Below are 14,044 nucleotides of genomic sequence, written 5' to 3' on the forward strand. Positions count from 1 at the left end.
TTTAACTTTCTTACAGGAACATACTGCCTCTGAACTCTTGCTATCACAATTTTGAAGGCCTCCCACTTATCAGACGTCTCTTTACCCAGGAACAGTCTACACCAATCAACTTTTGAAAGGTCTCACAACATTAAAATTTGCCTTACTTCAATTGAAAATTTTAGCTTTCATGGAAGGGGATTCCTTTTCCATAACTATTTTAACACTAACAGAATAATGATCACTGGATTCAAAGCATCCTACTGTCACTTCAGTCACTTGCCCTGCCTTATTTTGGAGAAAATGAGGACTGCAGATACGGGAGATCAGAGTTGAGATTGGGGTGCTAGAAAAGCAGAAGTCAGGCAGCATCCGAGAAGCAAGAGAATTGATGTTTTGGGCAAGAGCCCTGGGCTCTTGCCTGAAACATTGATTCTCCTGCCTTATTTTGCTCCTTCCATGGTCGAGGGATTTACATGTTGATGAAAGAAAATTTTCTTGGACACAATTAAATTCTTCACATCCAGACCTCTAGCACTATGGTACTCCCAGTCAATGTTTGGAAAGTTAAAATCACATATTACAACCTTATTAATCTTATATATATATCCAAGATCTCTCTACACATTTCTTTAATTTCCCTCTAACTTTTTTTCTGCAGGAGGTGGGGGGAGGGAAGGACCTACAATACTAATCTTTCAACATGATCATTCCTCTCTAATTTCAATCTATATATTTTCACTTGACAATTTTTCAGAAATATCTTCTCTAGTTACACTAGTAATGTTTTCCTTAATCACTCTACTCCCCCGCTCCCACTCCCTCCGTTTCTAATATCTGAAACTCAGAACGTTGAACAGCCAGTCCTGTCCATCCCTCAGACACATTTCTGTCATAGCTGTGATGTCCCAATCCCATGTTCACAAACATACCCTGACTTCATCTGCCCTACCTCTTGAGGACCCTTGCATTTAAATAAATGCCGTTCAATTCATCAGTGTTAGTTAATTCTCTTGACTTGTTCTTTTCAGATTGAGGACACAGTCTTCATGTGTCTTTCTATTAACTCTGCTACTTAGGATTGCTCCAACAACCCCACCACATAGCTTAGTCTCCCTTAACAGAACCAGCAACTCTACTCGGTAGGATATTAGTCTTTTTCCAGTTCAGGTAAAGCCCATCATTTTTGATCAGATCCTTTCTGTCCCAGAAGAGATCCCAGTGATCAAAGGACCTGAACCCCTGAACGTTACACCACATCTTTAGCCACTGATTTATCTTCTGTCCTTTTATTCCTCCCCTCATTTGAGCTTGGAACCGAGAGTAAACCAGAGGTCACTACTTTTGAGGCTCTATTTGTTAATCTTCTATCCAACCCCATATACACTCTGTAAAGCCTAACTATGAAGCTCCACCCCAGCACAGCCAGTGCAATTATAAATCACAGCAACCACACGTCGTCCTACTACTGTCCTCGGCTTAAGACAGATAGCTTGATTGCATGATCGTTCAGGGCTTATTTGAGGTCCCTTCATCTCCCTTACCTTTGACTGATCCATCAGCAGTTCGACCAGCTCACCATGCGCCTTCTCGAACTTACCAGAACTCGCGCCGGAAGTCCCGCCCCCACCTCCTGCATGCTCCCAGTGGCTGCTGGCCTGGACGCTCTCCCTTTCGATTGGTGCAACCGTCGGTCCATCCGCGGATGGCGTCCCCGCCCCTACACTTCGCATTAGCCCGGACCATCCGCTTCCTCCTTTCTGATTAGTCCACCCTGTAGTCCATCGTCGGAATGGTTCCCGCCTCCAATTCTTATTCGTCAGGGCTTCACTTTCCATTAGTCCAATTGCCCGTCTATCATCCGGTGGTTGACCCATCCCCGCCTTCGGGGTCACGACCGTCACAATTTTCACATTCAATTGGCTCACAGACCAATCCATCAACCGAAGTCCATCCCGCCTCCAAACCGTCGCACACCATTGGACCGCCCCCTAGATATCCCATTTCGATTGGTTAGCCTCCCGTCAATTACTCGACATTCCCGCCCATGCCCGTGCTCCCGCTCGTTCATTGGCCGAATATGGGCAGTAGGGCTGTCAACCAGGACGATATGGCCAATTGGAAGAACGGCCCCGCCCTAATCCGGCTCACTCGAGTCCACGGGTCGGCCTGACTTTACCAAGGGAACATTCCAGAGCACAGCTGTACCAGACAGTTTACTTTAAGGGTCTTCGTAAACAACTTGCTAACAGGATTGAAATGGAATGTGTTACGTGACTATTAAGATGTTGAGAAGCATATTAGGTGGAACATGCCCTGTGTATTGCAAATTATATAATTAATGTTTTAACTCAGTTTTTTGTATGGTGTTTATTTTTAAAAATGAATAAAGGATATTTCTGGAAATAAATAATACTAACACCCCCACAACTAATTTCTAATTCTGTACTTGACAGGATGTGCAAATTTTAAAATGCTTACAAAGCAAATCAGAACTTTGATTCATTGAATCCCTACTGTAAGGAAGCAGGCCATTCAGCCCATACTGACCCCACCAGGACCCACATCCCCCCCCCCTCCCATACCCTGCAACCCTGAATATTCCATGGTTAATTCATCCCTGGACACTATGAATTATTTAGCATGGCCAATCCACCTAACCTGCACCACTTTGGACTGTGGGAGGAAACTGGAGCACCTGGAGGAAATCCACGTAGACACAGGGAGAACGTGCAAACTCCACACAGACAATCGCCCGAGGCTGGAATCAAACCCTGGTCCTTCGTGCTGTGAGACAGTAATGTTAACCACTAAGCCACCATGACACCTAATTTGATTTGAAAATTGCAGAATATGCAATACAATTCAACCTGCCTTTGCAGGACATATCCAACTGATATGATTGTAACCATCGTAACATTCACACACACATTCCATGTCGGATCTTAGGCCCCCCAGCAGTTGTGGGCGAAAATGATCAAAAGACTGGAATAGGACAGAAAAGATAGAGAAGGGTGTCAGGGTTGGAGAAGGTTATCAAATTTATTACTCATTCTGATAAAGGGTCACTGGACTGATTGTTAACTCTGCTTTCTCTCCATAGATGCTGCCAGATCTGCTGAGTTTCTCCAGCGATTTCTGTTTTTGTTTCAGACCGTTGACCCTGTTGTGCTTTAATTAAGCTCAAGGTTGCTGTTCATACCATCTTCAAATCCTTCCTAAAGTATATTCACAGTTCATTTTATTTTGAAACCATCAAAGCTTCAACATGTCCTGTGGGAGAGAGTTCCACATGCTCACCACACTGAGTATAGAATTTGCCCTGATTTCCCCTTTGGATTTATTCATAGTTTTGGATTCTCCGACATGTGTAAAAATTTCCTCCACTGCCTATTACCTGCTTCTCCTTTTCTTCTTGCCTCATTTTTAAAATTTTATTTTTAGAATTCAAAGCCCTGAAAATAATCCCTTTTGAGGAGACTGATTGACTCCTTAGCTGGCTCACGGTAAAGTTCTTAAATTGTCTTCTAGGCTCCTGTGAATCACTTCAGGGAACATTTTACAATATTTAGGGATGCTCAATGAATGTAAAGTTGTGGTGCAGGCAGGTGGACTTTCATCTGAAAATGAAGAATGTGCAGGGTTATGGCAGAAGAAGCCAAGTGTTCTTTTGCAAATTGTTCTTTTGTAAGCCAGTGCAGAAATGATGTGGCGAATTGTCTCCTGTGTGTTAATTAAACTGTGACACAAAATAAGTGTAAGACAAGTTGCAAGAGGGATACAAACAATTTTCAGAGTAACATTGATAGATTAAATAAATGAGCAAAAAAATAGGCAAATTGAGTATTATGTGGGAAAATGTGAAGTTGTTCAGTTTGGAAGGCAGAACAAAAGGACAGTATTGTTTAAATGGAGAAAAATTACAGAAAGCAGCAATCTAAAGAGACTTAGGTGTACTCATGCACGAAACACAAAAAACTAGCACACAGGGGCAGCAGGTAATCTGGAAGACTAATGGAATGCCGTCCCATAGTACAAGAGTAGGGAAGTTTTACTGTTACAGTACAAGTTGCTTGGCAAGATCACATTTTGGTCTCTGGTGTTATTCATTGGAGGCAGTTCACAGAAGGCTCACTAAGGATGATTCCTGGTATGGGGAGAGATTGTCTTATGACCAAAGACTAATCAGTTTGGGACTGGGGTTTAGAAGAATGAGCGGTGACCTTATTTGAAACATAGGTAATTCTTAAGGGCCTTGACAGTGTAAGTGTGGAGAGGATGTTTCTCCTCATGGAAGAGTCTAGGACCAGGCGGCATAGTTTTAGAATAACAGGACACCAATTTAAGACTTCATTTAGGAGGATTGCCACAGAGAGCTGTATGGGCAGAGTCCTTGTGCATATTAATACTGAGATATATAGATTCTAGATCATTGGGGAAATAAAGGGTGAGGGGGAAAGGTCAGCAAAATGGATGTGAAGAAGGTTGGATCAGCCACAATCCTATTGAATAGCAGAGCAGGTTCAAGAGGCCAAATTGACTAGTTCTGATCCTATATCTGTATTCTTAATTGCAAGCTTTGATTATAGCAGATCTCCTGAACATTGGGTCCATGATACTCTTGTGCCTATGGGACAGTGGCACGCATCGAAACATAGTTCATAAACAGAACCAAAAGCAGGTAACTACAAATCCCAGAGGGCAATGCTACATGATGCCGTATGCCGCGATTCTGCTTTCCGATTGGCTCGGGCAGACAGGGAACTACAAATCCCAGAGGGTGATGCTCCACGTAAAGTTCTTCCTCAATTGATTGTTCGGGGCTGGCAGAGGAACTACAAATCCCAGAGGGCGCTGCTCCCGACCGCCCCCCCCGATTCGCCCGAGTGGTCACGTGACCGGGAAGAGCTTGCTTTTCGTGAGTCACCCCTGTCACCCAAAATAAAATCCCACCCCGTCCCAAAAAAAAGCCCAAAAACCATTGCAGCGACCTTGACAGTGCCGTCAACCATCGAGTGCAGAGAAGCGGTAAAGGTTGAGTGGAGGGGGAAGCGAAGCGATGGAGAAGGTGCTCGCCGGGTTGAGGCGGGGCCGCTTTCCTTGGAGCTGGGGGCCGTTTCGCGCGCTGCCCGTTTCGAACGTTTTTCAAATCCAACGGCCCCAACGGTCGCTGGCCGGCGGCGACGGCCCCGCGCCTGCGCGGTGGTCGCTGCGCGCCGGCCGCCGGCTCCCCTGCTCACAACCGCTGTCGTCCGCCCGCCTTTCAGGGATGTCCCGAGAGGAGTTTAACCCCTCCCGGCCCACCACCGACTGGAAAGTGGCGAAAAGTAAGTACCCACCGCCCCCCACCACCCCATCCTTTTTAACCACCGAACTTCCGAGCCAAGTAGTGCATTTAGCCATCGCACCTGCTGACAATAAAAGAGAGAGATTCCTCACCTCAGGAGGGCACATTCAAATCTTGCCAAATTCGAGAGGGAACAACAATTTACACTAGAGCAGTGGAAACAAAAGCAGGCACTATGATTGATTTGATAAGTGGCCGGTTACAAACAATGCACCAAGTTCAAGAAGAAGGGTCACCGGACTTGAAAGGTTGGCACTTTCTCTCTCCACAGCCTCACCTGAGAGTTTCTGCCACAATTTCTGTTTTTGCATCAAAGAACTACTGTCCTCCACAGTTTCACTTTGTCCGGGTAAGGTGCGACTCCTGAACTGGCCCTTTTTGTCCACAGGCGAAGGATGTGAGTACATAAAAGTCAGCAAGCTGGAAGGGCAATCTTGGTTGACAGCGCATTTGGGATTGTACAACAATTGCTGTCCCATTAGAATAGAATATCTTTCACTGTCTCACTATAGTCGTTTCTGAAATCTTTTCCAATAACGATCGGATGATCATTTTAACTTGCTCTGGATTTTATTTCAAAATAGATGGTTGTTTGAAAAAAATGTTATTGGAGTTCGTAGAGAGCAACCTGTTGCAATGGTAAGTTAAAGTGTGCACTTTGCTCACTTTCCACAGAATCCCTACAGTGTGGGAACAGTCTAATCGGTCCAACAAGACCACACCGATCTTCCGAAGATCGTGCCACCCAGGCTCAATCCAACCTTATAATCTTGTATTTTAGCAAGTTTTGAGAAAATTTGTATCTCCGGTTGAGGTTCTGGATGTAGGTTTGCTTGCTGAGCTGGAAGGTTTATTTTCAGATGTTTTGTCATCATACTAGGTAACATCTTCAGTGAGCGTCCGGATGGAGCTCAGTGAGCAAACCTACGTCCAGTCTTGCATTTTCCATGGCTAACACTCCAAACGTCCCCCCTGAACACCTTTGGCAACTTATCATGGCCAATCCACCTAACTTGCACATCTGTTACCATGGGAGGAAGCTGGAGCACCCGATGGAAACCCACACAAGCATGGGGAGAATCTGCAAACTCACACACACACACGTGGAATTGAACCCCGGGACCCTGACGCTGTAAGGCAGCTGTGTGAATCACTGACTCACCCATGTTTCCCTAGTTTTCCTTAAACAAAATACTCATTCACTGAGTTCTTTTCATGTTAATAGTTTGTTTAGCTTTTTCTCACTCTGAGAGATGACATTTATTGCTGTGAGTGTGCATGCTCCTGGTAGTCAACAGGCACAGCTTCTAGTTTTGTTTTTGAGAACTTTATCACAATAGCATTCTCAGTTACAATTGACAAAACCTGGCTCGGGCGAATGCACAGTTTGATTTTTTTTCTTCCTGATTATAACTGCAGAGAAGGCAGTATCCTGTTACCAAGTGCTCTTTTATTTACTTGTGCACAGTACTGTGGCTGTGGCCAGTCAGCTTGGAGTCAGTCCCCTGAACTGAGGAGATTCTAAATCCCTGTTAATTTTATAAAACTTTTATCAAATGGTACAAAATACAAACAGTTAACAATACATAATAAACAGCAGTTTACAAGTAACAGCGATTTACACTGCACAACCAGTGCACAGGGAAGTCAGGACGAACCTCAAAAAAGGAAATAGTAAACGCAAACACATACAAAACAGTCCAATAAACTGAACAGTAAAACAGTGTATACATCACACCCACCCCTGGCAACCTGACAAATCACCTGTCCCTCCCACCTTCCAGCCACAAGTCAGTCCATACCAATGCACCACCCAGCCTATGGACTGCCCCGATGCACCTTCTGGCCACCTCTATGACAGCCCATCCCTATACCTCCCTGGGACAAAGGCACTCAGGCAGCCCACACGTCTTTTGGTCCTTGACATGGCCCTATGCACCTTCTGGCTCTCAGTCTGTCCTAATACACCTTCTGGTCACCTCTAGGCAAGTCCAGCCTGCCCCTTTCTTGGGGCAATGGTGCTCAGGGGAGCCTACGCACCCTCCGGTTTTCAGGGATACCAGCATCAGGCTGGCCTACTCACCTTCCTGTATACGGGATGGCCAGCCCAACCTCTCAGGGAGACAGTTTTCAGGAGGACCCGTGAGCCTCCCTGCTCACACGAAGGCCTGCCAGACCTAGGGACACACGAGACAGTGCCGGTGATAAAATCAAACAGCGTGACGGCAGAGTGCACACCTCACAGCAGAGTCCATATCTGACGGCAGAGTCCACTCCAGCATGTAGCAAATGCTCACTCACAGCACATGCACAGATGTTCAGTATTTACAGAGGCCTGGTCCACCCACAGAGGGCTAGGCCTACTCACAGAAGAACGGTTCACTTGATAAGGTGCAGTTGACTGACAAAGGCTCAGTCCAACCACCAAAAAAACATGATAAGCCAGAGTGTAAGGGCTAAGCCCTGCCACAAAACCAGTGTAGTCCTTTCTCAAAATAAACCAATAAAAAAGGAGTAGCACACAGGCTGCAACAGTTCCCTAGTGAAAACTGATATACAGCAGTTATACATTGACTGTGAAGATCAGTCTGCTCAGAAATCTGGTACCCCAGCTAGCTCAGAGTCAGTCCCCTGAACTGGGGAGATTCTAAATTTCCTGTTCATATTTTTTTGTTTTTTTTAAAATCAGTCCTCAATAAAAAGGAATACCAGTTAACAAACTGCCTATATAATTCAGCCAATGAGTTTTGAGAAAGATTTGTAGCTCAGGTTGAGGTTCTGGATGTAGGTTTGCTCGCTGAGCTGGAAAGTTTGTTTACAGATGTTTTGTCACCATACTAGGTAATTTCATCAGTGAGCCTCCAGATAAAGCACTGATGGTATGTCCTTCTTTCTACTTATGTGTTTAGGTTTCCTTGGGTTGGTGATGTCATTTCCTGTGGTGACATCGTTTCCTGTGATTGTCATTTCCTGTCCTTTTTCTCAGCGGGTGGTAAATGGGATCCAAGTCAATGTGTTGTTGATAGAGTTCTGGTTGGAATGCCATGCTTCTGAGAGTTCGAGTGTGTGTCTCTGTTTGGCTTGTCTTAGGATGGATGTGTCGTCTCAGTCAAAGTGATGTCCTTCCTCATCTGTATGTAAGGATACTAATGAGAGTGGGTCATGTCTCTTTGTGGCTAGTTGATGTTCATGTATCCTGGTGGCTAGTTTTCTGCCTGTGTCTGGCCAAGGAAACACTGATTACACTATTAGAAGAATCAAAGACACAGACACCAAACATCACCAACTTCATCTGCAAGAACAGTATCGTCAAGCTAGTGGACCTATGCCTTACCACACTTCACCTTCAACAACAAAACCTACAGACAAACCAATCGAACACCCATGGGATCTCCGATATCGGGGTTCTTAGCAGAGGCAGTAATGCAGAGACCCAAACAAACAGCTCTGCCACCAATCCAACCCAAACTTTGGGTCCGCTACGTGGATGACACCTTTGTCATCACTAAATGAAACAAATTAGAGGAAACCTTCAAGACCGTCAATAATACCCTTACTTGCGTAAAATTCACTAAAAAAGAGGAAAACAACAACAAACTGTCATTCCTAGATGTCGCAGTAGAGCGAATAGCCAATGGGGAACTTCAAACCAGCGTCTACAGGAGAACAACACATACAAGCCAAATACTGAACTATAGAAGTAATCATCCCAACATCCACAAACGAAGCTACATTACAACATGATTTCAACGAGCCACCACACATTGCAGCACAGAGGAACTACGAAGAGCAGAGGAAAATCACCTATACTGTGTATTTTTAAAAAAAACAGGTTCCCAATGAACATAGGCTGCCGATTTCTCAGCAACAAGCCCCGTCCAGAAACCCTCGCCACTCTCCCGTACATCAAAAGACAGCTTGGAAATGACTGAGACTATTCAGACCTCTTGGCATCATGGTAGGCCACAAACCCACCAACACACTAAAACAGCAGCTTATGAACTTGCAAGACTCTGTACAGACAACAAGCAAAACTAATATCATAGCGTGTGGGACACGGGGAGCGGGGGGGGACTGTGTGGGACACGGGGAGCGGGCAGCGTGTGGGACGCAGGGAGCGGGGACTGTGAGTGTGCTGCTCGGTGATGTCTCTGGTGTTGTGTTTCCCCCCCCACCCCCCCCTCCCTGCCCCGGGGCAGGCCAGGTGAGCCTCTCCGTGTTTTGGTTTGCCTTTGTCGCCGATACCTGCGTGGTTGGCTTCCTGTTTGTGTCGGCCTTCCTCCTGTTCCACCTGCAGCTCCTGTGGCGTGGACAGACCACCCGCGAGTGGAGCACTGGGCGCCACAGTGTCTACAACCTGGGCTGGCGTCGGAATGTGGAGGAGCTCCTGGGCAGCCGCTGGTACCTGACCTGGATGTGCCCCCTGGTACCCTCCTCGCTTCCCGGAGACGGTGTGACCTTCCAGATGAGGGAGCTGCCTGCCCACAAACCCGTCAACTTCTTCTGACCCACACCGGCCCATCACCTCTGTGGGTAAGCAGGGGGTGGGGTAACTGGGACTCGGAGACAGGTTGGCACCAGCTCAGCAGGGGGTCACAGAGCTCAAAGGGACGGGAAGTCTTCGAATTCAAGGACATATCCTCTTCCTCCGTTTGAATAATAGACTCCCTGCAGTGTGGAAACAGGTCCTCAGCCCCATGGGAAGGTCCTGGGGAGTGTTGCTGAACAAAGAGACCTTGGAGTGCGGGGTCATAGCTCCTTGAAAGTGGAGTCGCAGGTAGATAGGATAGTGAAGGAGGCGTTTGGTATGGTTTCCGTTATTGGTCAGAGTATTGAGTACAGGAGTTGGGAGGTCATGTTGCGGCTGTACAGGACATTGGTTAGACCACTGTTGGAATATTGTGTGCAATTCTGGTCTCCTTCCTATCGGAAAGATGTTGTGAAACTTGAAAGGGTTCAGAAAAGATATACAAGGATGTTGCCAGGGTTGGAGGGTCTGAGCTACAGGGAGAGGCTGAACAGGCTGGGGTTGTTTTCCCTGGAGCGTCGGAGGCTGAGGGGTGACCTTATAGAGGTTTATAAAATGGATGTAGGTTTGCTCACTGAGCTGGAAGGTTCACTTCCAGACGTTTCGTCACCCTACTGGCTAACATCCTCAGTGGGCCTCAGGGCAAAGCACTGCTGATAATTCCTGCTTTCTATTTATAGGTTTGGGTTTCTTTGGGCTGGTGATGTCATTTCCTGTGGCAGCCCAGAGGAACTACGAAGAGCAGAGGAAAATCACCTGTACTGTGTATTTAAAAACAAACAGGTTCCCAATGAACATAGGCTGCCGATTTCTCAGCAACAAACCCCGTCCAGAAACCCTCGCCACTCTCCCGTACATCAAAAGACAGCTTGGAAATGACTGAGACTATTCAGACCTCTTGGCATCATGGTAGGCCACAAACCCACCAACACACTAAAACAGCAGCTTATGAACTTGCAAGACTCTGTACAGACAACAAGCAAAACTAATATCATTTACAAAATACCTTGCAAGAACTGTAACAAACACTACATTGGACAAACAGGCAGAAAACTAGCCACCAGGATACATGAACATCAATTAGCCACAAAAAAAATGACCCACTCCCACTAGTATCCTTTACATACAGATGAGGAAGGACACCACTTTGACTGGGACAACACATTGCCTCCTAGGATAAGCCAAACAGAGACACACAAGAATGCCTAGAAGCATGGCACTCCAACCGGAACTCTGTCAACAACACATTGACTGACTTGGATCCCATTTAACCACCCCCTGAGAAAAAGAACAGGAAATGACATCACCACAGGAAATGGCATCACCAACCCAAGGAAACCTAAACACATAAGTAGAAAACGGGCCATACCACTAGTGCTTCATCCGGAGGCTCACTGATGATATTACCTAGTATTGTGACGAAATGTCTGAAAATGAACCTTCCAGTTCAGCGAGCAAACCTACATCCATAATTCAGCCAGTTTAGAAATCAGGTTCCCCAACAAAACAGAAACCAGCAGCAGTACACACTGGATGTGGGCAGCCAGCTCGGATTCAGTCCCCTGAACCGAGGAGATTCTAAATCCCCTGTTAATTTTTTTTAAAAATCCTGACTTTTTTATTAAACAGTACAAAACACAGTTAACAATAAACTGAAAGCAGCAATTCACAAAAAACCCCACTGTTTACAGGGGGAAAAGGGCAGCAAAGCCAAACCCCAAAGCCCACTGTTCAGCCAGTTTTCAGGGGGATGAGGACAAACCTCAAATCCCAGTTTCATTTATCACAAAGATAACATTAACCAACAGACAAGGCAGTGCACTTAAATGAGAAACTGTGCATACAACACAGACCCAAATAGCTATAAAAAAGGACACCCGACACCCGTGCACACCACATACTGATCCGACTATCCTTGGCTAGCCTTACTGCAAGACAGTCGTTGACCTACTGGTCTTTGGCCTCCCTGCGTACTGACCAACCCTCCCCAGACCCACTTTCCTCCAGGCTGGTTGTCAACCACCCAGCTCCCAGTCGCGCCATCTACTGATTGGACTACCCTGGGCCGCTTTCCTAAGAGCTGGCTGTCGGCCTTCTGGTCTCTGGCCACCCTGCGTACTGGCCGATCCTTCCCAAGCCTGCTTTCCTCCAGGCTGGTCGTCGACTACCCTGCTCCCAGTTGCCCCGTATACTGATCGAACTACCCGGGCCGCTTTCCCATGAGCTGGCTGTCAGCCTTCTGGTCTCTGGTCGCCCTGTCTACTGACTGACCCTCCCCAGCATTCTTTCCTCTGGTTGTCGGCCACTGGCTGCTTTCCTACCGTCAGGCTGTTGGCTTTCCAGCACCCTGCTACCTCATGTATTGACCCTTTCTGCTGACCAGCTTTCCTACTGTCCAGCTTTCCTACGGACCAGCTCCAGCCTCCCCGTATATTGATCTGTCCTCCATCAGTCGGCCTTCCTACAGGCTGCCGTTGGTTGCCTGGCTCAGCCTCCCTATGTACTGACTGGCCTGCCCTATACAGGCTTTCCTGGGGGGATGCTATTAGTTGCCTGGCCCTACCTGCCCTGCATACTGCTAAGCTCCTCCTGGCCTCCTTTCCTCCAGTCTGGTCATTGACCCTCCCACCCCCAGCCAGTCTGTGTACTGGCTGCCCCTCCCCTGACTAGCTTTCCTATGGGAATACTTTCGGTTGCCTGGTCCCTAGCGATCCTGCATTCTAATAGACACCCCAGCCCGCTTTCCCACAAGGCCGGCCATTGATTCTCCAGCTTGTATGTTTTGGCTATCCCACTCTGGCCTGCACTCAAAACCAATTAATTTAAAACTCACCTGCTGTAACAGAATTCAAAATCCTCACAATACAGTTTCCAGTACGAAGCCAGAGTCCACACCCGAAGGCTAGGATGCAGCAAATGCTCACCTCCCAGCACACAGACCGGTGTTCAGTCTTCATAGAGGCATGGCCCATCCATAGAGAACCAGGCCCACTCACAGGAACACAGTAGTGTAAAGGTGCAGTTATCTCAGAGGGGTTTGGTCCACTCCCGAACTCCAGAATGCAGCAATTGCTTACCTCCCAGCACACACACAGGTGTTCAGTCTTTACAGAGGCCGAGTCACCGACAAAGTGCCAGGCCTACACATACAGGAACAGCTCATCTGGAAAGATGCGGATGCATGACCTGTCCTAACTGCCAATCTTCCTTTCCACCTCTCCGCTCCACCCTCCTCTCTCTGACCTATCACCTTCATCCCAACTTCTATCCATCTATTGTACTCTTGGCTACCTTCTCCCCAGCCCCACCCCCCTCCCATTTATCTCTCCACCCCAGAGGCTCCCTGCCTTCATTCCTGATGAAGGGCTTTTGCCTGCAACATCGATTTTCCTGCTCCTCGGATGCTGCCTGACCTGCTGTGCTTTTCCAGCATCACTCTAATCTAGACAAAATTGACATTGTCCTTTTCTCAAAGTAATAGAGAAAAGAGTAACACACAGGCTGTAACCAGCCAGTGAAACAACAGTTCCCTTATGAGAACTTCCAAAAGGCCTTTGATAAGGTACCTCATGGGAGGCTGCTGAGTAAGCTGAGGGCCCATGGCGTTCAAGGTGAGCTACTGGCATGGATTGAGGATTGGCTGTCTGACAGAAGGTAGAGAGTTGGGACAAAAGGTTCTTTTTCAGAATGGCAGCTGGTGACAAATGGTGTCCCGCAGGGTTCAGTGTTGGGACTGCAGCTGTTCACTTTATATATTAATGATCTGGATGAAGGGACTGGGGGCATTCAGGGGAAGTTCGCTAATGATACAAAGTTAGGTAGACAGGCAGGTAGTTCTGAGGAGGTGGGGAGGCTGCAGAAAGATTTAGACAGTTTAGGAGAGTGATCCAAGAAATGGCTGATGAAGTTCAATGTGAGCAAATGTGAGGTCTTGCACATTGGAAAAATGAATACAAGGATGGACTATTTTCTAAACGGTGAGAACATTCACAAAGCCAAAGTACAGAGGGATCTGGGAGTACTATTCTAGAATTCTTTGAAGGTTGACTTGCAGGTTGAGTCCCTGGTTAAGAAAGCAAATGTATCTCAAGAGGGTTGTATTGTAAAAGCAGCGATGTGCTACTGAGACTTTATAAAGCTCTGGTTAGGCCCCATTTAGAATACTGTGTCCAGTTTTGGACCCCTCACCT

General features: G+C 46.9%; 2 protein-coding genes across 5 annotated transcripts in view; one reads left to right on the forward strand and one right to left on the reverse strand.

The window, feature by feature from the left end:
- Window positions 1-1,871, reverse strand: part of stip1 (stress-induced phosphoprotein 1) — a 33,444-nt gene extending 31,573 nt beyond the window's left edge. The window contains exon 1 of one of the 2 annotated variants that reach the window (XM_043682594.1): window positions 1,524-1,871. In XM_043682594.1, the coding sequence (XP_043538529.1) occupies window positions 1,524-1,856 (333 nt within the window). In that variant the 5' untranslated portion in view covers window positions 1,857-1,871. The remainder of the gene's footprint in view (window positions 1-1,523) is intronic. The other variant, XM_043682595.1, reaches the window with a different exon arrangement.
- Window positions 1,872-4,760: 2,889 nt separating this feature from the next.
- LOC122543809 (macro domain-containing protein CT2219-like) overlaps window positions 4,761-14,044 on the forward strand; it is a 955,696-nt gene continuing 946,412 nt past the window's right edge. The window contains exon 1 of one of the 3 annotated variants that reach the window (XM_043682600.1): window positions 4,761-5,306. In XM_043682600.1, coding sequence (XP_043538535.1) covers window positions 5,039-5,306 — 268 coding nt within the window. In that variant the 5' untranslated portion in view covers window positions 4,761-5,038. The remainder of the gene's footprint in view (window positions 5,307-14,044) is intronic. The other 2 variants (XM_043682599.1, XM_043682598.1) reach the window with 2 other exon arrangements.

Source organism: Chiloscyllium plagiosum, chromosome 45 (assembly GCF_004010195.1).
Source record: "Chiloscyllium plagiosum isolate BGI_BamShark_2017 chromosome 45, ASM401019v2, whole genome shotgun sequence".
In the NCBI taxonomy this organism is placed as follows: Eukaryota; Metazoa; Chordata; class Chondrichthyes; order Orectolobiformes; family Hemiscylliidae; genus Chiloscyllium; species Chiloscyllium plagiosum.